The sequence below is a fragment of the Penicillium arizonense genome, assembly GCF_001773325.1.
Source record: "Penicillium arizonense strain CBS 141311 chromosome Unknown PENARI_contig020, whole genome shotgun sequence".
NCBI lineage: Eukaryota > Fungi > Ascomycota > Eurotiomycetes > Eurotiales > Aspergillaceae > Penicillium > Penicillium arizonense.
The window spans coordinates 48,484-69,832 of record NW_019173297.1 but is presented as its reverse complement, the minus strand read 5'-3'; the positions used below and the strand labels follow the sequence as shown (position 1 = coordinate 69,832).

Here is a 21,349-nt window from a genome sequence, read left to right as displayed (position 1 = left end):
GGTTTCACGGCGTGTTTTTAGGCCAGCCACGAAATCTTCCGAGGCTTCGCTCCTCAGTTTGGCCATCACCAAATACTTTAAATGATTTCAAATTCAGCAAGGCACAAGATGTCTCTGATTTATAAGATTAGAAAAATATATTCGATGACTGTTGTAGAGAACCAAGATCAAATCGTTCATCACGCCGCACCCTCAAGTGTTTCTTCCTTCTGCTGGTGCCTGGCCTTCAGTTTTGCAACAGTCAACTCGCTCAACGCGCCTACATTACCGGCACGAGAGATCTCGGTCAGAGTAATTTCCAGGGACAATTTTCGCCGGAACCAATTCCTGATTTCGATGGAAATTAAGGAGTCAATGACAATTGCCGACATCTCCTCATCTGTCAACTCCCGCTCCTGTCCCTTGTATGAATAGATTGACTTGCCCAGCTCTCCCATGATTCGAAGCTCTGTCTCGGAGTCATCCAATAGCTCTGGATGTCTCTCCACATTGGCGAAAAAAGTTCGTAACTCATCGGTCTTGTCTGTTTCGGTCTTTTTTTCTGCTGCCTCGTAGTTTGCGTAGAAGCTGAATCGGTTATCGTAATTGTACAGTGGGATAACTGTATGGTGATTTGTGCGCTTGCTCCCAAGACCGATCGCAAACAGATTGGAAACTGGGTTGCCATTGTCCGGTCGAGCATTTGCCTCCGCTTGCATGGAAATCTTGAGTCCATCCATCAGATTCTTCTCTCTCAGAATAATGAAAGATGATGCCTCCAATCTGTCCCTAAGCCTTTTGTCCTGACTCACAAACCCAACATCACCCATGGCACCGAGATCAAGGACAGAGGCGGGTAGACCATGGCTTCGACGGTACTGGACAAAGGAATCCAGGAAAGTATTTGCCGCCGAGTAATTGGTCTGGCCCGTATTTCCAGCCAAGCCCACAAGAGAGCTGAACATGACAAAAAAGTCAAGGGAAGAATCTTTAAAAACCTGGTGGAGGTTCCAGGTGCCAGTTACCTTGGGATCAATGACAGTTTTCCATTCCTCATGTGTCATATTGACAAACCCTTGGTCCTATATTTGTGATCAGTTTGGCCGATTTCCGGGATACGATGTGAATGAAGGTCTTACTCGGAGAACCATGGAGAGTTGAAGAACACCCCCAATCGGCCATGCAGAACAGGAAGCTGCTTGTTTGACATCCGCGAGGTTGCAAATATCTCCAGCAATGATAAGGGCCTCACATCCTTGAGTTTGCAACTCCCGAACGAAAGCTTTGTGCTCATCCGATCGGCCACCAGACCGGGAGAGGAAGATCAAATGCCTGGCTCCTTGCTCAACCATCCAATTTGACACACACCTCCCCAAGCCCCCAAGGCCACCAGCGAGGAGGTATGCCTTGGTAGATGATAGGGAGAATGGTTTGATTGAAGGATTCGCCGGCAAGTCTGAAGAGCACGGGGGCATTTTTATGAGGATCTTCCCCATGTGAACGCCCTGCTGCATGAATCTAAACGCCTCAGATATTTGATCGGCATCGTAAACCGTCACAGGTCTGATCGGTTTCACTTTTCCATCCCGCGCCCAGTCCGAGAACTGAGAAATCAGACTTAGTAGACGTGAATTAGCCCGTCAATTTTCAACGTATGGGAGGTTGGATGCCAACAAACCTTAGAATAAGCTCAGGTGCGTCTGTGCCCATTTGATGCAGGTCAACTCCGAAAAATGCCCGGTTCTTTCCAAATGTAGCCATATCAAGTTTGCCATGGCCTAGGAAATCGCGTTTCCCCAGCTCGATCATCTTTCCAAAAGGGGCCACGCATTGCCACGATGCATGCAAGAGCTTTCCTGCCAACGAATTGAGCACCACGTCAACTCCTCGACCATCCGTCTCTTCCATTAACCGAGGCAGAAATTCCGTGCTATGGGAATCAAAGATTCGGTTTCTCGGAATTTGGAGTTCTGTTTGCAGATATTTTATCTTTTCCTCACTGCCGACCGTGGCGAAGATCTAAGTTTGTCAATAACTCGTGCAAGTAAAAGAGAAAGGCTTGACACACCTCGGCGCCCACCAGCTTGCAAATTTGAATGGAGGCCAATCCCACTCCGCCGCAGGCAGAATGAATCAAAACAGTCTGATATGGTGTCAGCGAAGAGCCACGGCGGATCTTAATACTTTAAGAAGTAGCATACCTTGCCCTTGCTAATACAGCCGACATGAATTAACGAATATATCGCCGTCGCAAACACAGTAAGCATGGTGGCCGCATCCTCCAAAGATAAACCTGCTGGAATCTTGACACAGTAATTACCACTAACAACTCGTCGTGTCCTAAGAAGTCCATCCCCCATGAGTGCTACCTTGTCGCCAACCTGGAATGCCTCCACGCCAGGTCCAATTCGACGGATGACCCCACTTGCTTCATAGCCCAAGCTTTCTTTCTCGCCAAAAAGACCTAGAGCAAGCATGATATCCTATGAAATCAATTAGCCTTGGAGTCTGTATTGAATCCACTACCAAAGAATCATACTCGAAAGTTTAACCCAGTATAGGCAATATCAACCTCCACATCCCCTGTTCCCAACGGTGCTTCGATGCATGTGATCCACTGAAATGAGTCCAAGGCGTGTGATGAGTCCATTGAAATCATCCTTGGGGCGTTAGGATCCACCAACTTCGCAGTATAGTCGGATATGGAAGCCCACTTGAATCGACTGATATGTGCAGTTCCTTTTGTCAGGGTATATTCCAGTTCAGGGAGGGAATCCTTGTTGGTAGGCTTTTGCAGAATCTGTAGAATACAGATGATTGACCGGCTGTCAAAAATATCAATCTCAATCGTTATGAACTGGGGAATCAGCTCCTTTCGCAAGGAACGACCGAATCCCAAGACAAGCCCATATCTAGGATCCACACACAATGTCTGCGCCATTGGCATCAACCAAAATACTCTTAAAGATGCACACTCCATCAGAAACTCTTTCAGAATTCTGAAATTTTCATCCGAAAGGTCATCAAGGAAGGGGCCCTCCAGATCGAGGAGGGAAATGACATCGCCACTTTTCGGAACTCCTTCTCCTAGTCGTAGCCAGGTCACGTTGAAGTCTAGATCCACAAGCTGCTTTCCGAGATCGTTTTCCCATTTACCAAGGCTTGTTCCGTAGACAAGTGTGACAGTCCGTTGGTAGGTGTCGTCGATGGGCTTTCTCGAAAGAATGTTGGCAACTTGGCGATAAGGTAATTCTGCATCGTAGCAGATTGTTTCTACGCCAGTAAGACCGGCGTTGCGTAGCTCAGTATTCCAACGCTCTCCATTGATATAAGGATGCTCTAGACGGTTGTCATTCTCACCAATCCACCAACCCGGAAGGGCCCCCTAACGCTTGGTCAGTTGAAATAGTTGTAGAAAAGGAAGCCTCCACTATTGAGCAACACACCAGAATGAAGTCATAATGAGGTGAATCTTCTCAATTGTTAGTCTAGCTTGTCTTGTGCCTTATAGATAAAATCTCGAGTAGCTCACATACCCGGGCATAATTCTTGCATTAGCAGACGGCCGCCGGGAACAAGGAGCTTTTTAACATGCACAAGCGCTTCGCGTATCACTGGGACAACATGAAGAACCTAAAAAAGCTGTTAGCACTTATCAGATAGGGATTTTCACGAGTATCAAACATTTGCAGCAATGACGAGATCAAAGCTGGCCGGTTCAAAGCCTTGGTCTTGTGGATCTTTGCTGATATCCAAGATCTTGTACGCTATGTTGCGGAAACCCTGAAACCGGTCCTCGGCAGACTTCAAGAAACCGTGTGAGATATCCGTAAAGGTGTAGGAGGCGAATGTTTGCAGGCCGTTGGGTTCTTGCAACAGCTCTAGGGCTACTGCAGTAGTAGCACCGGTACCCGCACCAATTTCAAGGATCCTCATTCTTGGATTGCAGTGTCTAAGATGGGGAAACAAGATGTGCCAGCCCAATTTCTGGCTTGCTGACTCGTACAGGCTCTTCAGACCCGAATCTTGCAGCAGTAGCTCCAGCTGAGATATCTTATTTTCAACAATGTCAGCGGCGTTTTTCATTACCCTCTCTATCATGTCGGCCACAGCTACGCTGTAAATTTCAATGGTGGGTAGTTTTTTGAGCTCCTCAAAGATCTTCCGCCTCTCAAGCTGGCCTAAGCTAGCCCAATGCTGGGCTTCAGGAACAGCAGGATAATGACCATCCATGATGTTCTTGGTCACTTTGGTGAGACGCTTCTGATATTTGTGAAGGTGTGGAGCTCCGGCTTGAAGTCTACGAACCTCCTCTTCCGTGTATAGAAGGGCGAGGGTTGACATTTGAGCGAGGAGAGGCGAATCATCAGGAACCGGATCGAACTTCAGCAAGTCTTGCGAGGAAAGAAGATCAACATCTGGTGCCCACTCTACATGGCTTCCTAATGGGATCTCTAGCTCTTCCGTGTTCTCATCGAGTGCAAAAAAGACGCCGCCTTGTATGCTCAGGACCAATTCCCCATGAGCTGTCGCTACTGAATTCCCGGTCAAAGTGTTGCCTGACTCTCCATGGGTTGTAGCAAGCAGCTTAATCTGATTGTCGCATTCTGAGCTTTCTTCCAGGTCTCTCTTTGGGGCGCCACCTGACACGTAAATGCTTTCGAAGTAGGCAGGAACACAAAGCTTTGTGACCACGCGTGAAAGGCCTCTACAGGCCGCAACACCGAGCAATTGCAATGCCTCATCAATGACAATTGGATGCAGAGAATATTGACTTTCGTGCAGCTCACAGTCTGTCACCACGCCACTTGCTATCTTACGAACAGGGTCTGTTGTGATCTGTCGAAGACCTCGGAAACGCGGACCATACCTCAGTCCTAGTTCTGCCATGTAGTCGTACCACGATGAATAGGAGACGCTTCGACTAAATGGCTTGATCTCTTCGGTGTCAGGTAAGAACTCACAGCCTTCGCGAACTTGGCCTTCGCAGTGTTTAACGAAATGCTGGCCGTCAAAAGCCGAGATTGTAAACTCAAAGAAGTCAGAATCGACCACGTCAGTCAGTTTGACGGGCCTCAAGCTAGTAATAATTTCCGTTTCGCGGGCTTCGTAAAGAAATAAAGGGGTCTTCAAAAACAAGTTCTGAATACTGTAACTTTGAGATCCCGTCATTTGGCGTATGGCTTCTCCAGCCATTGTGATATAAGCAGCTCCTGGGAAGACAATATCTTTAAAGAGCTTATGGTCAAGCAGCCATGGCACATCGTGAGTGTTGAGAATGTTTCTCCATGTAGGCTGCTCGTCACTAGAACCAAACAGCCTAGATCCCAGTAGTTCGTGATTTGGGAAAGACCTCAATCTCCATCGCTCTGTGGCTCTAGTTTCGCACCAGAGTCTCTGATCATGTTGCCATGGATAGGCGGGAATGTCGGTAAGAACTCTCCCGGTTCCAAAGGTTTGAGGTAGATTGGAAGGAAGGCCGAGACAATAAATTGAGGCTATGGATGCCGTGAGGCGATCAGCTGGACTCTCTCCTCTCACAATGCAAGGTAGATAAATCGACTGTTTTCTATTATTCGCCTCAAAGATTTGACGAAGAGGGCCAGATAATGTCGAGTGAGGACCAATCTCCAGAAAAACGGCGACATTCTTGTGGTCTCGGAGGATCATATCTACGGCCGTTGAGAAGAGAACTGGCGACTCCAAATTTTGACGCCAGTATGATGCATTCAAGTCAGATGCCTCACTGACTTTCTTTTTGGACACACTCGAGTACAGGTCCAGCATGGATCCTTGTGAATGGAGATATGGGGTGATCGCGTCCTCATACATTTGACCTAGATCGCGCATGTGATCTATATCAGATCAGTCTTTTTTGGTCCTCGCACCATTTCCTAGATAGAACATGTGAAAAGGGGGAATAAAAAAAGTCTCACCGGAGTGATAGGCAACGTTGACCTTGAGTCGTCGACAAAATGCATCAGGGTAATCGGCATGGATTCGCTCAATAGCATGCTCAATTCCATCAGGGTCTCCTGAAAGCGTGATACTTTGTTGACTGTTTTCACAAGCCACAACAACATTCTCTTTCAGGTACTTTTGGATGTCTTTAGATGACATCCCAACAGCTGCCATTGCGCCCGGTCGACTCTTCTTCGTAACTTGTCCACGATAGAAAGCTAGGATGATTGCCGTGTCGGCACTGATGGCCCCTGCGGCGTATGCTGCGGCTGCGGCCATTGTTAGCACCACAATAATAGGATATAATGTTCTCGATGGTTCGTACCAATTTCTCCACTGGAATGACCCACTACAGTCGTCGCCACAACCCCTATTGAAGAAAGCAGATTCACGATGCCAATCTGGACTGCTGTGCAGAGCGGCTGGGACAGCTCGGCTTCGTTGATCCTCGAGATATTCCCGACACATGATAGCTCCTCTGTCTAGATTAGCACATATATTTAAATATAAAAGTTTCGGCTAGCTCACCTTGAATGGTCCACTGCGGAGAATCCGGCAACCTTTGAAGGGTTTCATCCATTGCTTTGATATCAGCCAAGAAATCTTCGTATGTCTCAAGAAGGTCTTTGCCCATGCCCGCCCATTGTGCTCCTTGGCCAGTGAAAACGAAGTGTAACTTCGGGACTTCTGAGGAAGCTTGAAATTGTTGGACATCCAATCCCTCAACCACGTTATCGTTTCTTCCAATTAGGACTGTCCGGTAGGGTAGCATTTCCCGTCGAACTGCAAGATTGTAAGCGAGGCCTTGCATAGATGAACAGCCTTCCATATATCCTTTAACATCCTTAACTCTCTGGCGTAACGCCTCTGGGCTAGCAGCTGATAGTATCATAGGCATAGGCACGCTTTTGCTTAGAATATACTCTTCATGTCCCTGATCGCGTGGAAAAGACGCAGCTGAGTCAAGAATAACCTAGTCAAACTTCAGCCATTTGTTCTTTCTTCAGTCAGTGGTAGTTTGAATAGCTCACATGAGCATTGGATCCTCCGATTCCAAAACAATTAACACTGACTCTCTTCTTTCGGTCAGTCGGCCAAGGCGTTTGCTCAACCGGCACTATCAATTGAGCATCTTTGAATGGGACTGTGTATATTTGTTAGAATGGAATGAACAAGGATCAATGTAACGACCCTTACTTTTTGGGTTCGGCTCATTGAAGTGTATATTGGGTGGAATGATGCTGTGTTCAAGAGCAAGAACACTTTTGATGATACTCGAGATGCCGGAGGCACCTTCACCGTGACCAATGTTTGGTTTTACCTGTACAACATATCAGTGATTGATGTCAATGTGGTTCCTGATTACTGACAGATCCAATGAAAGTTTGGTGATCTCCGAACAGCTCCGCGACAACAGAAACCTCCGCTGTATCTCCCACCGTAGTACCTGTGCCGTGGCATTCAAAGAAAGGTGTGTCTGTGATCTTGCTGATTCTCGCAATCTGGTATGCCTTCTGAATCAGACTCTTTTGGGTTGCTGATCCTGGCGTGGTAATACTGGGTGTCCGACCATCACAATTTTTTGCGGTGGATCGGATGACCGCGCGGATAGGATCACTATCACGCAAAGCTGATTTGAGGGATTTGATATAGATAGCATTGATTGCCTCACCTCGACCGTATCCATCTGCTGCGGCATCAAATGTCTTGCAAATCCCGTCCGGTGCGAGAACCATGTTATCAGACATATTAGTAGTCATCGTTGGCGTCAGGATCAGGTTTGTACCTGCCACAAGGGCAGAGGAGCAGTCCCCCGCCTGAATCGCGGTACAGGCTTCGTGTAGCCCTACCAAAGAGGATGAGCATCCTGTAGACAAGGTCATGCTAGGCATTGTGGATTAGTTGTAGCAATTTACATGTTAAATCGCCTTTACTAGCTCACCTTGGCCCAGTCAAATCAAACTCGTAGGAGATTCGGTTTGACAAGGCAAAGTTTCCAGTTCCCAAAACATGAGCACGGTCTATATTCTGGCTGTCTTTGCTCTTCAGGTCAAGCCAGTCTTCACCAAAAACGCCAACGTAGCAACCGATATCTCTTCCACGCCATCCAACCTAGCATCTGTTAGGCTTTATATCATAATTAAACTAGGATTTGATTACCTGGCCAGCACCTTCCATACACTCCCAGATTACCTCCAGAAGTAGACGCTGTTGGGGATCCAATCGACTTGCTTCGGTGGTGCCGATGTCAAAGAAGCTGGCATCAAAGTGTGCCGGGTCATCTTGCAAGAAATACCCATGTTTTGTCTTGACAGCATGAGGCATTGTTTCGTGATAAAAGCTATCCACATTATAGCGGGTTTCTGGGACACGACATAATCCATCCTTCTTGTTCAGAAGAAATTCCCAGAATTCTCTGTCCGACTTAATTCCGCCTGGAAGTCTCATTGCCATACCCACAATCGCAATCGGTTCGAACTCTTTGTGGCCGACCCTCTCTTCTGACAATAATGAGTTCCCCATATTGTCATCGTGCGTACAATCGATACAAAGGGTCTCGGGTTCTTGGATCACCTTTTCGTCGAGTACCTCGCTGGGAGAGATTTGAAGCTCTAAGGCGGCTGGTGGCATTTTAACGATTTTCCGAACGTGAATGTGGTGGACTAGACAGATAATTTCAAAGCCTACCGCTGCTGCATCAGTTCCAGTTCCCTTGCAGGTCTTATATCTTCGACAACAGGCTAGCGCTATGGATTAATGGGGCTACATTGTTGCTGGCTGATCCTTCCATTTCGAAAAGAATATCAGAGTAATAGTCAATACGAAAAATACAAAGAATTGTCTGTCTCGTATTCGGGCCCATACCACCACCCCTCGGCTTGCATTACACGAACTCATGCATCCGAGCAAAACTTTACTTTCTTCCGAACACCACAACGATAGGGAGTTGCTTTATTTGCTGCGCCTCGTAAGTATGCAGTGCAAAGTGATGAGCGCCTGCAGACTGCAGTTGCTGCATCACATGAATGTGAGACGACTTCCCGTCAGCTAAATCCTCGATTATATTGTTTTCATTCCTCTTGTGTCGGTCATGAACCGCTCGTATTTAATCCTCGAGGTCGACCGTTGTCGCCAGTTCAAACCGACAAATAATCTAAGGCGTCAGTCTCACAGCAAATTTCTCAATGCTTGTTCATAGTATCCTCAGATCTTTTATTCTGGTGGCGTCGTTGGCATCTCTGACCCCAGCAGCATCTTTTGACCACACGCAAACGTTCAAGGACTTGCAAGACCTTCGGACTCGCATAGATTCTATCAACAGCTGCCTGGAAACATATGATGGAGGCACTCTAAAATCTCTCACATGCGCAAAAGATCTGTATGGTCTCATGGTGACTAGTACAAGTACACGATCTCAATATGAAAGTTCTGGTCCTTTCTCCGATGATCAGCTCCCTGAATTTTTCGACAAATATCACGCCATGCGGACCAGTATTCAGAAGACTCTCAGAGCTGCCACTTCCAAGGTATGTTCGTCCTATATCTTTCCTGCCTTCCAAAGGTTGGGTAATAACGTGCGGTCACAGAGCTCCCAACTTGATTCCGCAGGATTCAACCTGTTTGCTCACAGCATCATTCAAACCTTCTCGATCCAGCGGGGCGTGTTCGAAACATTGACTAAAGGAAAGGTTCCAGTGGCCAACCATTCCATGATTGCTGGGCCTGTTGACAGCCTTGATGCTGAGTTTCAAAACGCTCTTTCTGGGTTTGCTGGTGGTATTGGAAGTATCCTTGGCTCTATCTAATCGATACTCTGGCAGCTCAAGCTCTATTGATGATGCTTTGTTCCGATACCCAGGGGCTTTATATCCTTAAAGTTACGAGTTATTCTCGCTGTTCCTGTCTTCTACTACCAGCGCCCGGGGGACATGGATTAACTCTTTCATCTTCTCGTATGATCCTGTTGAATTCTAGTGCATTCTGCGATTGTATCGGAGACAGTTATATAAGATTGAAAGATCTTTGCGTGCGATTTTGTTCCCACAGGTATGTCATACTGTTTGATTCTGGCACAAAGAGATGATCAGTTTGATTAACTGTCATGTCTAATCTAGTCACACATGTGCAGCTAAACTTTGTAGACTGGGTCGATGCAACCCGGATACAAATTAAAAAAACAACTCAACTCTTCCCATTTATAGTGGGGTAAAGGAAAATCCTCTTACATTACGAAATCTTTTGTACAGTAATTAATATGGCACTAGCTTTTGGATCCTCTAATAGCACATGCTGCACCTTCAGGTGGCTGCACCATGCAGTCGGGTTGCAGCTTGAAGCCTAGATCGATAAATTGATAGATCAATGCGAACTGCCCCCAAGTATGAACTAGTATCGGTATTTATGTTGCATGAGCTTATCACGAAGCAGGCCAACGTTCCAGTTGGGCTTTCCCTTGGTAATCCGTGTTATATCATTGTTTCTGTTATTCATCAAGCTAAGCTTACGCACCTCAGCAGCACCTAATATCGACATTACCATTACTGCTGGACAACTTGTACTTTTATTCTCATTGAAAATCATCCCATCTTACTAGTCTACTCTTGGAGCATGGGAAGATGCCTGGGGAATCAGATCACGCATTCAAGGCTGATGGGGGGATTGCCTCCTACCCAATACTCATAATTGGGGCTGGGATATCCGGCATTGCAGCAGGTTGTCAAGTGAAACGCACACTTGGGGTTGAAGACTTTGTGATCTTTGATAAAAACAATGACATCGGCGTAAGTATTCTTTTATCTTGAAGATATTCCTTGGATTCATTACTGACTATGAAAGGGAACTTGGTTTACGCATCGCTACCCTGGCGTTGCCTGCGATGTGTGAGTAGGCGCCACGTATTCCCAGATCACCCGACAAATCCCCAAACATCGCTAACTCCGCCCGCTAGTCCTGCAATCCTTTATTCATTTTCGTTTGCCCCAAATTATAATTGGTCGACATTGAGGCCGTCAGGAAGGGAAATCTGGAAGTATCTCGCGGACGTCTGTGAACAATACCACCTTTCAGATAACATTCACCTGAACACAGAAGTCACCGAACTTCAATGGGACGAAGAAAAACTAGAGTGGGAGGTAAAATTTCAACGTCATCCAAGCCTTAGGAAGGGTACCATTCGAGCCAAAATTGTCTTGACTGCTGTCGGAAAACTGGCCAACCCAAAGACATCTGAAGATGTTTTACAGAACGTCCATGGCGTTGAAACCTTCCAAGGAAATGTCATCCACACATCGCAATGGAATGAGTCGGTGGATATCCGCAAAAAGAATGTTTTGGTCCTTGGCACGGGCTGCTCCGCGGCACAGATTGTACCTCAACTGTTGGGAACAGACTTGGGAGCGGATTCCGTGACCCAATTGATGCGATCTCCTCCCTGGGTTGTTCCAAACCATCTCTCTAAGAAGCACATTGGCTGGTGGGAGAGATTCACGCCCTCCCTCACACGCAATATTCCTGGGTTCGCACAACTTGTTCGAGCGATTATCTTCGTTATAACGGAAACCAACTATTTCCGTTTCATAAGACCAGGAATTAACGCCCGGATTCGTCGAGCACAGAAAGCGAAAGCACTTGTCTCTCATATGAAACGAGAGGTTCCATCCCAATATCACCAGATTCTCACGCCTCATTATGAAATGGGTTGCAAGCGACTCGTTCATGATGATGGGTGGCTTCACTGTCTTCATGACTCAAGGGTGAAACTTTCCACGCTATCACTCAAAAGCTTGGGTCCCAAAGAGGGTGTTTTAGGGGACAAGGGTGAACAAATCACAATACCACTCGACGCAATTATTCTCGCGACAGGCTACGATACATCGACATTGCTGCAGCCTATGTGCATTATTGGACGAAATAGAATAGACCTTCATGAGCTTTGGAAGAGACGAGGAGGACCACACGCCTACATGGGGGTGGCACTTGACAACTTTCCTAATTTCTTCTTCCTTTTTGGCCCAAATTCTTCGAGTGGACACACCAGTGTGCTTGTCGGGATTGAAAACGCTGTCAACTATACACTTCGGATTATCGGGCCAATCGTAAAAGGTTGGGCAGAGGCATACGAGGTAAAAGAGGCAGCGTGTACGAACTGGACAGATATTGTTCAACAGTCTTCGAGAGAGCGTGTTTGGGTCAACGGTGGATGCAGGAGTTGGTGGGTTGATGAAACAAAATGGAATGGCATGGTATATCCGTGAGTGTCCGTGCTTTCATGAACGAATGCAATCGATATCCCAGTTCTAACTTGGCACTTCTACAGTTTCTCCATGCTTTACGCTACTTATGCCGCGGCATTTCCCATTTGGGATGATTGGGTCCCTACTTACACCCCTGAGGGTGTTCTACAAAGAAACAAACGCTCAAGTACTACATTATTGACTTCAGTGAGCCTCGCTATTCTCATGATGTGCTTATATCATGTTTCATGGCATGGAATGACAGCTGTTGGTGTGAAAGCTTAACAAATTCTCTCAATGAAACTTATTTCGTAAATGACGATCCCGCCGCGTTAGAATACATAAATGTATTTACAGACAAATTGGGCTAGCAGAGAACCTGACCGTTTTGAACTCAAGTCAGATTCTTTCATGCGAAGAGCTCTTTTATTGGCATTTAGATCGGGTAGTTTTACTAGAAATGCACATACTGTATTAAAGATGCCGAAAACGCGGGGTTTGTATTATTCCTTTTTTATTTCTTTCCTCATTTGAGAACGAGCATATGCAGGCGCCTTGCTATCATAATAGTCCCTCTCCCTCTTCGTTCATCCACCGACTTACTATCCAATCAAATATTGACACATACAGTCTGAATCTCTGTCAGATTCAGGTCTAAGTTTGCGTGCCGTGTGTGATACGCGCTATAGGCACTTAAAAATTATTTACGCACCCTGCGTAAAATTTGAGGATTGAACTCTTGATTGCTTCCTTATAAGTGAACATAACAAATCTCACAAATATCTTATTCCTCTCGTAGGTTTCAAATCATCTGCCATCGAGTGATAACAGATTTTGTCAGAAATGTTTCACCAGCTCCCTCTCGTGTCAGATTCTGAAGCCCTGAAACCTCTTATCGGCGACATGGGTAACTTATGGTTAAATCTTGCTCAATCTTATTCAGCGGCAAATATTGAGTTTTTTGGCACACTTTCTGTCCAGGTTTGCTCATTCTGGGCGGGAGTTATCATCCTCACCTCAGCAGATGTGATGGGACCATCGTTTCTTAAAAGTTATAAACTACAATCTCTCTCCAAACAACCCACCGTTGGTTTCATCTGGAGTTGCATTCCTACCCTTATACGAAACCAGCTTCTCACGACAACACTTCACTTCTTGCAACTGAAACTGCTTCCTCAATTGACAGGAAAGTCTACGGTCTACCGATTTGAGACTCATCTTCCCTCTATTTGGGAAATTGTCGTCGGCTTGGTGCTTTGTTCCATCGCTCGAGAGGCTCTGTTTTACTACAGCCACCGGGTCTTTCATTGGCCTATCCTCTACCGACATATCCATAAAGTGCATCATGAATTTAGTGCTCCCACGGCTCTTGCAATGCAATACGCACACCCAGTTGAACATATTGTGTCGAACATTATTCCAATCGCGGCCCCAGCGAGAATCTTCAAGGTACATATCATCACTTTTTGGATATTTATCATTGGATCCATGGTGCAGGGATTGCTTGCTCACTCCGGATATGACATACGGACCATCATTGGGACCAAATCCAGCACTCATGATATGCATCACGAGTTAGGAAATGTTAACTTTGGGATCATTGGCTTTTTAGACAAGATCCATGGGACAGATCCGAGTGGCAGAAGGAAGAAAAGGCCACACAGAGTGTCTGCAGACCGTTTCAAGTCTGAATAAATGTACATTTTGAGACTACTGAGAGCTTTTTCTTGGAAATACAGTGTGAAACAGCAGCAATGGGATAATACATATGCAGCTGTAATTGAATTATGTCGACAAATGAGAATGTAGACGCGATTCAAATAAGTGGAGTGATTTCAACTTATGATACTGGACTGCAGTCTCTAGTGCTGTTGGATAATAACGCACAGCTAAACTGGCTAAGTATGTCGAAGATATGCAGAAGAAAGGAGAATCTAAGAAGAACTTTATGCACACTTTTAATAGAAGATGGATGAGCCTTTGACTTATTGGAAAATGACAGCACAATACAACAGTGTCATAAATGTGTATACAGTGCCACTGATGAAGTATTGGACTCTCCACACGAGACCCAGCTTCGAAGCGAGCATATCGTTTCAGCCATTGTTTTTGTCGTATTTCGGTCTCTCTGTTTACGCCTCTCTTTTTGCGCATTTTCGAGTGCCTCGGATTGTAGTTGTTCAAATACAGAGAAAAATCGATACTTGTACTTGTAGAAGTTGAGAGATAAACGTACGTACACGCATCCAAAAATCTTGTATCCCAGGTAAACCACGCATTTATGTAGCTTATTAACACAGAAATCATAATATATGTAACTTACTATTCAAGTGTAATTAGGCATAGATGTCTGACCTTGAAAGGGATCATGTGACGCGCAACGTCACCGCGTTAAGTAGTTTCGCGACGCGTCGATCAATTTGCGTTCCAGACTTCGGCCCCGATCTTATTCTCAGTATGCGATAATGGCAGACAATGTTCTAAATTCTAGTGCAGAGGTCGCTGCTCAAGCTGTCAATGTTCGCGCCGATTTAAAAACATGGGAGAAAGCCTTCGCGTCAGCAAATGGGGGCAAGAAGGCCGGACGCGATGATATCAAACAGAACCCGGATATCGGTAGGTCGAGCCTTTCGCGTCGCAGCAAGAGCCTCAATGGAGTCAATAACTGATATTCAATCCTTTTGGGTACATTAGCGGCGAAATACAAGGAATACAGTCGACTAAAGACCCTCGAGGCCTCCCTGACTCGACGCGAAAACCGCCGACAGGAAACAATAGAAAGCCACTCTAAAAAGCGGAAAAATGAATCACCCACCGGTCAGGATGGCGCATATTCTCAAACTACCCCGCGCAAGTCCTCTAAAGGCCTGTTTGCGACTCCGTCCAATAACCGCACCTCCAAAATACACCCTGCGCAACTCGATCCGTACGATTCACCATCAACCCTTCGCAGACTCTTCAGTCCTAGCACACATCAAACAGCACAGTCACCATTGAAAGCTGCAATCGGCCCAACTCCCCAGCGCGATGGGAAAACACTGGGTCTTTTCGATATGCTATCCGAGTCGGGAGGGAGTGGTGGAACGCCTTCCGTAAAGCGGCAGGCGAGTAACCTAGCTGCGGGATTCAGAACACCATCCAAACGAAGGCCGGTTGAGACGATTCCAGAGGATCCAGAGGAAGAGCCACAACAGGAAACACCAAGACTGGCGCGCACCCCGGCCTCTTCGACTAAGCAGTTCTATCTTGCGAATCTGTTTGCGACACCGACGACAATGCGCTATGCTGCTATGGTGGAAGCGGAAGATAATGAAGAGGCACAGAACAACGAAGTCTCACACCCGACTGATATATCACCACACGCTGCTCACTCTGGGACACCCACCTTTCTTCGTCGTTCGAATTCCGGTCGGTATCCGTTACCCAGCGCAAGCAATGGTGGCCAGGGACTCAGTCCTATTGTCTCGCGAAAGCCACAGCAATTCGCCAGTAAAGGATTGTCACATTTGGTCCAGGGACTGCGGGACATGGAAGAGGACCGCATGGAGGACGATTGGGAAGTGATGCGTGAGATGGAGGAAGAGGCACAAGCAGAAGAAGCGGCCAAGAACCAGGTTGAGGACAGTCAGAATCCGGATGTTAACCGGAAGTATAAGAAGAAGGGCCAGAAGCGGACGACTCGGAGAGTAGTCATGAGGCCGGTGGTCAACCAGCCTAAGCCTAAGCAGCAGCCCGCTCCTGCCGAGGAGGACTTTTTCTCGGGAAGTGACGATGAGTTGGCAGCCATTCCAGAGACGCAACAGGCGACTGGTACCGATGATGCCAATGACGGCTGGGATGATGTCCCCAGTGATATTGAGCGTGCGGAAGAAGATGCTGCAGCTCCAAACATGTTAGAGCCTGAACTGGACACAGAAGCAGAGTTTGATCCAGACTCGGATGATGACCCTGAATTCGACGAGAGGCCTAAGCCTGTATCTAGGACGAAGAGTTTCTCTGAGAGGATCAAGGAGGCTGTATCCTCTTCTGGGGCGAAACCGAAGGAGCAAGCGTGCCTGGGTAAACCTTCGAAGACTGCTGCTGCGCCTGAAGAGAAGAAACCTCATTCTCGAAAGGTTAACCCTCAGGCTCATGCGAACTATCGATCATTGAAAATTAGGAACAGGGGAGGTTCACGGGGTAGAGGGGGACGCTTCCGCCGGAGATAGGCGTTCATTAGCCTTGGTTTGGCTTTCATGATGTGATGAATGCATTCATATTCAGCATAGGTACTAACTAGTCATTCGGAGTCATTCATAGCATGCATATATCTGTCATTTTGGACTGAGCGTTGTTGATTTAGTTACCTCCAGACGCTTAGGTATTGAGATCATAATATTCATATTGGCTAAACTCGCTGAGGTATCTAATTGCATTCCAAACTTCGTAGATGTTCATTTGCTACGCCCAGATGGCCATTCTATCAAAAATGAGATGATGGAAGACATGCTGAGGCGATTCCGAGGCAGCCGTTACCACACCCAAGCTCCGCTTTGTAGTCAGATAGACTGCCCAGTCAATACGGATGATATCGTTGCTGAGCATGTTGCAGCCGCCTAGACCGATCAAGCGCCTCTTGAGACCGTGACCTGTATGGCCGTCGTCGAAACGATTGAGCCCTGCCCCGATTGCTCACAGAACGCGGACTGCGATCAAACTCATGAGATTCCCCTCGTCCTCTGTCGGAAGTACCTCGCGCAGTATTCGGATACTGCACATGGCGGTCCCAATCCTCCAAGGATGTATAGGGACTTCTCAGCCACGCCTGCAATTCATGGATGAACAAACGAGCATTCTCACGTCCGATGAAATCGCGCAACAGCTCCTCCGCTTGTCCAGTACTACCTTTGAGATCGACCGTTCGCAAAATGGCGATGACATACTCAAGAAGAAACTCGGCATTGTTCGCTCTGCGATTCTCCAGCCGTTGGTGTCCCGGCCGTGACACTTGCTGAGGCGTCCGCTCTTCCTCTTCCGCCTCGGGGTTCAAGAAGCTGAATACTTTCAATTCACGGCGGATCCACTTCCGAGCTCGCCTCACGAGCTCTTCATCGCGGTTGAAGAGATCCGGTGTCATTTCTCGGTATTGCGATAGGCGATTGGTCCCGACTCGCATGGAGTATGTTTGGTTGCGATACACATTGCGCCGGCGTTGGAGGGGATCATCTGGCTGTGGACGCGGCGGTTGTGTAAAGTTGCGCCCTCCTCGCGGGCCATGACGAGCTCCTGGACGCGATCGAGGTGCCGTTGAGGTAGGAGGCTTCGCGGTCCGCGGCGGGACCTTGTACAGCTTCGGGCCTTGCGGGGCTTGGACTTCGTATTTCACGGCTGTCAGCTCGCTTTTACCTGTTGTACAGTCTGTCAGCTCCAGTCAGAAGACACGCGCAGTGTGTCCTTACATAGTGGACAGGTAGGCTGTTCCTCCAGCCAACTGACGAGGCACAGGAAGTCGAAGTTTTCATGATGACATGGCTGTGCCACGCAGGGCTCGGTGATTTTGTCTAGACAAATGACACAGGGATTAGCGATATCAGCCTCCTCCACCTCTTGCAGAGTTCGCTGGAGGATTTCCTGTCGTACATCATCGTCCATACAGAAGGTTGGTGGAGTCACGTTCAGCGGGCGGCAAAACCTCCCCGGCGCTTTTCCGCGAACTCAGCTCTTTCCTTGTGTCGTCGTCTCGTCGCTTCATTGCTTCATCGCTTCGTCGCTTCGTCGTTTTTTTTTTTCTTGATTCGACGCTTTCTTCGAAATGCGCTAAGACTATCTTTTTCTGATTCTACAAGGCCATAGCATGCGGTCTGCCAAAGCCGTCGTTTCTGAGAAACTTGCGCGCCTTGGAGCTCCGAACATGTCTCACAGCACCACCAGCGGAATGCACGCCTCTAACAGACCGCACACCATTACCTCGCTGCGGCGCTGGTCTATTGTGAATAAGGAACTCCCGGGTAAGAACCCAAGCCTGATCAACCAGCCGTGGGAAGTACTGACAAACGCGATTATCACTACAGCTATGCGCAAGATCCGCGCAATTCACGTTTACGACTTCGACAATACCCGTGAGAACCCCTGGATTTGATTTCGATCTTACCATTCTCAAACCGTCGCTAATATCTGTACCTTCCAGTATTTCTAAGTCCCTTGCCAAACCCGCAGATCTGGCATGGATCATCTATCGGATTCCTTCAATCAGTCGACCACTTTGCCAATGGAGGATGGTGGCACGACCCAAACATCCTCAGTGCGACAGGCAAGGGCATGGAGGTTGAAGAGCCCCGTGCATGGGAAAAATGGTGGAATGAACAAATCGTGGGACTTCCGATATACCTTGCACCCCAGGAACAGATCAACTAACTTCCAAAAGCTTCGCTTGGTGCGCATGAGTATGGAACAAAAGGATGCCCTCACAGTGCTGTTGACCGGCCGCAGTGAGGCTGGCTTTGCCGATGTCATCAAGCGGATGGTTGCAAGTCAAAAACTCGAATTCGATCTCATCGGTCTCAAGCCGGAGGTTGGTCCGCACGGACAGCGATTTTCGTCGACCATTGAATTTAAACGGACTTTCCTTGAAGATCTGGTTCTCACTTACGAGCAGGCTGAAGAGATCCGCGTTTATGAGGACCGCGTCAAGCAGTGAGTTATGAATGGATACTTGGAGTGTCTTTGGGTGCTAACAAGTTGCTAGTGTGAAAGCATTCCGGGAATTCTTCGAGGACACGAACAAAAAACTTCAGATTGGGGCCCTTGCCACCACCACACGTGTGCCAATCCTCGCTGAAGTCATCCAGGTAACTGAAGGCTGCACATACCTCGATCCCGTAACCGAAACAGCTGAGGTGCAGCGCATGATTAATTCTCACAACCTTGCGTTGCGCGAGCCTTCTCTATCCACGAAGAACATCCGCAATGGGCGTTTAAGCATCAAACGGGTTGTGTTCTACACTGGATATCTTCTTTCCCAAGAAGACTCAAACAGCATGACTGAAAAATTGCTGGTTCCAGCACTACCCCCCGGTCTTGCTGACTCAAATGACCTCAAATACATGGCTAACAGCATTCTAATCACCCCACGCCCAGCTCCTCGCTCCATCCTGGAGAAGGTTGGAGGCATGGGCAAGACAATCAAGTGGAAGGTTACCGGTACCGGAACCTTTGAAAATAAGATCTGGGCTGCCCGCGTGGCACCTGTTTCGGCAACAGAGCCGTGGTATACGGATAACCCACTGCCGCTTGTAGTACTGGCTGTGCGCAAAGGTGCTCGCCTCGTTGACGCAGGGAGAATTCAGAATTGGCACCCTGCTTCGGCCGACATGGCTATGACATTCGACACTGTTGTCGGAGAAAAGGTTGTCTTGAAGATCGAGACCGAAGACCAACACATGATGAACAAAAGCCATAAGCGACGTTTCCAGGATCGCGATGACAGTACCGTGGCCCACGCCACCCATACCAGCTACGAAGGGCAATTATCTCATGCCCGTGGCAATCACAGCTCCCACCAGCGTGGTGGCGGTCATTACTTCGACGAAAGTCCTCGAAGGGGAGCCTATCGTGGCCGTGCCCGAGGTAACGCACGTGGACGAGCCAACAGAGGTTCCCGTGGACGAGGTCGCGGCCGTGGTGACCATGCAGCATACCACTACAGGTCGCTGGATGATTATGGCGATGCTTCCCATGGTGACAGGGGAGGCCATGGTGGTGATGCCGGACGAGGAGGATATGCAATGGACTATTGATCTTCAAGATGCGTTCCGCGTTTTCGCCGCAGCTTTGAAAAGCTCACCCAGACTATTGGAAACTATTTTCTGTAGGTTTCCGGGATTTCCTTGCGTCGGGGTTCGGCGTGCATCAGCAATGGGTTGGCGCAGGGTGCCTCATACCCTCCTATTCATATTTTATGATCACAATTCAGCACTAAGGTGCTTGCCTGCTCAGGTAGAACTGTTCTTATCTTGTACGCATAGCTTACGAATATATTCTTTATTTGTGCCACTGAAAAACTCACATCTAACGACAAGGTCGAATCCACATGAAACTAGCATTTCGGTATCCCGCATAGTTTCCATGAGGGCTGTTTACTTGTCTGATACTGAAAGTCCATCTCGACTTTTGCTGATTACTGTTTTGTAGAATAATCACAACATCCATTGGGATGGTCTCTTGCCAAGCTAACACCTTGAGGTTAGAGAGCATGCTCTGCAATGTTATATACAAGCTTCTCTCCACTGATTTTGCCCTCTCTCAGGAGATCAAGACCTTCCAAAACATCCTTCAAATCATCACCATCACCAACCCTAGGAGGATGTACCATGATGTTTCCAGCTGCCAGCAAGTCCTCAAAGATACCACAGAATTGCTCAGAGAAAGCCCTATCATCTTGCCGAGCTGGGATTTCGTTTGGGCCGAACTTGAAGCTCTCACCACCGTATAGGCCATGGTAGCCCGGTCCTGACATTCTCATGCTCAATCTTTATTAGCAGAAGCGAACTATAGTCACCCCCTTGTGGTGAGAGAGCACTCATAGTACTTGGCACTGCTCGCACTGCTCTCCAAGGAAATGGTGTCGAACGCCAAAGTGAGCCCATCCTTCGTTCTTTCTCTGATCGCGTCGGCAGTGTTTGGATCATTATATTCAAATAGGATATCGGCATCAAACTCTTTCACCTGTTTAAGGTTGGGAGGGGAGTATGTGGTAAGAACTTCATAGCCAGACAGCTTGGCAAATTTGAACTGCCAGAGTTCCAGTAGCTATCGAACCTCCGTAAATCAAGATGGACACACGCTCATGAAATAAACTGAAATTGGGGAGACAGGCAGAACAAGTTTAAGACTTTGATAAAGCCCTAGGGCAGCGCTAGTAACACCAAACCCCAGTGTCACAGCATCTGGGAAGCTCATTCGGTCGGGAATCCTATATATTTGGCGAAGGTTCCGTCCTCAGGCTGTGTGGTGTCGAATCCACGTGCGAAACCATAGATATAGTCACCCATTTTGAAAGGCTTTTTGACTGCCTTGCCGGCTTCTTCCACGATACCGGCGTAGTCGCAGCCGACGAGTACTCCCGGGGTGCCAAGTAATCGATGTGTTTCCAATCGGTGGGATTCAATGCCACATTAACATTCCTGATGAGAATTCAG

The 21,349-nt window shown here is 47.6% G+C and overlaps 7 protein-coding genes across 7 annotated transcripts; 4 read left to right on the top strand and 3 right to left on the bottom strand.

Moving 5' to 3' along the window:
- Nucleotides 1–179: 179 nt before the first annotated feature.
- Nucleotides 180–8,571, bottom strand: PENARI_c020G04380 (type I polyketide synthase; the record flags this gene model as incomplete). Its single annotated transcript, XM_022634988.1, has 17 exons — nucleotides 180–1,061; nucleotides 1,119–1,596; nucleotides 1,658–1,998; nucleotides 2,048–2,122; nucleotides 2,181–2,462; nucleotides 2,519–3,364; nucleotides 3,426–3,451; nucleotides 3,516–3,612; nucleotides 3,664–5,834; nucleotides 5,916–6,209; nucleotides 6,266–6,418; nucleotides 6,469–6,913; nucleotides 6,972–7,084; nucleotides 7,138–7,261; nucleotides 7,311–7,824; nucleotides 7,883–8,052; nucleotides 8,101–8,571. 17 exons carry the CDS (start codon nucleotides 8,569–8,571, stop codon nucleotides 180–182), a joined length of 7,482 nt encoding a protein of 2,493 aa, XP_022485021.1.
- A 554-nt stretch (nucleotides 8,572–9,125) lies between these two features.
- On the top strand, nucleotides 9,126–9,746 carry PENARI_c020G11294 (uncharacterized protein; the record flags this gene model as incomplete). Its single annotated transcript, XM_022635110.1, has 2 exons — nucleotides 9,126–9,467; nucleotides 9,528–9,746. 2 exons carry the CDS (start codon nucleotides 9,126–9,128, stop codon nucleotides 9,744–9,746), a joined length of 561 nt encoding a protein of 186 aa, XP_022485227.1.
- Nucleotides 9,747–10,556: 810 nt separating this feature from the next.
- Nucleotides 10,557–12,458, top strand: PENARI_c020G06839 (flavin-containing monooxygenase; the record flags this gene model as incomplete). The annotated part of the gene is made up of 4 exons (XM_022635029.1): nucleotides 10,557–10,721; nucleotides 10,777–10,820; nucleotides 10,889–12,190; nucleotides 12,257–12,458. 4 exons carry the CDS (start codon nucleotides 10,557–10,559, stop codon nucleotides 12,456–12,458), a joined length of 1,713 nt encoding a protein of 570 aa, XP_022485022.1.
- A 2,180-nt stretch (nucleotides 12,459–14,638) lies between these two features.
- Nucleotides 14,639–16,293, top strand: sld2 (the record flags this gene model as incomplete). Its single annotated transcript, XM_022634972.1, has 3 exons — nucleotides 14,639–14,789; nucleotides 14,868–16,232; nucleotides 16,289–16,293. 3 exons carry the CDS (start codon nucleotides 14,639–14,641, stop codon nucleotides 16,291–16,293), a joined length of 1,521 nt encoding a protein of 506 aa, XP_022485093.1.
- Nucleotides 16,294–16,613: 320 nt separating this feature from the next.
- On the bottom strand, nucleotides 16,614–17,804 carry PENARI_c020G10176 (RING finger domain protein; the record flags this gene model as incomplete). Its single annotated transcript, XM_022635088.1, has 3 exons — nucleotides 16,614–16,831; nucleotides 16,905–17,558; nucleotides 17,612–17,804. The coding sequence occupies 3 exons, from the start codon at nucleotides 17,802–17,804 to the stop codon at nucleotides 16,614–16,616; spliced, it is 1,065 nt and encodes a 354-aa protein (XP_022485117.1).
- Nucleotides 17,805–18,063: 259 nt separating this feature from the next.
- On the top strand, nucleotides 18,064–19,948 carry PENARI_c020G04065 (rRNA 2'-O-methyltransferase fibrillarin-like protein; the record flags this gene model as incomplete). Its single annotated transcript, XM_022634982.1, has 4 exons — nucleotides 18,064–18,271; nucleotides 18,340–18,521; nucleotides 18,577–18,845; nucleotides 18,898–19,948. The coding sequence occupies 4 exons, from the start codon at nucleotides 18,064–18,066 to the stop codon at nucleotides 19,946–19,948; spliced, it is 1,710 nt and encodes a 569-aa protein (XP_022485210.1).
- Nucleotides 19,949–20,394: 446 nt separating this feature from the next.
- PENARI_c020G12209 (uncharacterized protein) lies at nucleotides 20,395–21,110 on the bottom strand (the record flags this gene model as incomplete). Its single annotated transcript, XM_022635124.1, has 3 exons — nucleotides 20,395–20,674; nucleotides 20,731–20,942; nucleotides 20,994–21,110. 3 exons carry the CDS (start codon nucleotides 21,108–21,110, stop codon nucleotides 20,395–20,397), a joined length of 609 nt encoding a protein of 202 aa, XP_022485134.1.
- Nucleotides 21,111–21,349: the final 239 nt, after the last annotated feature.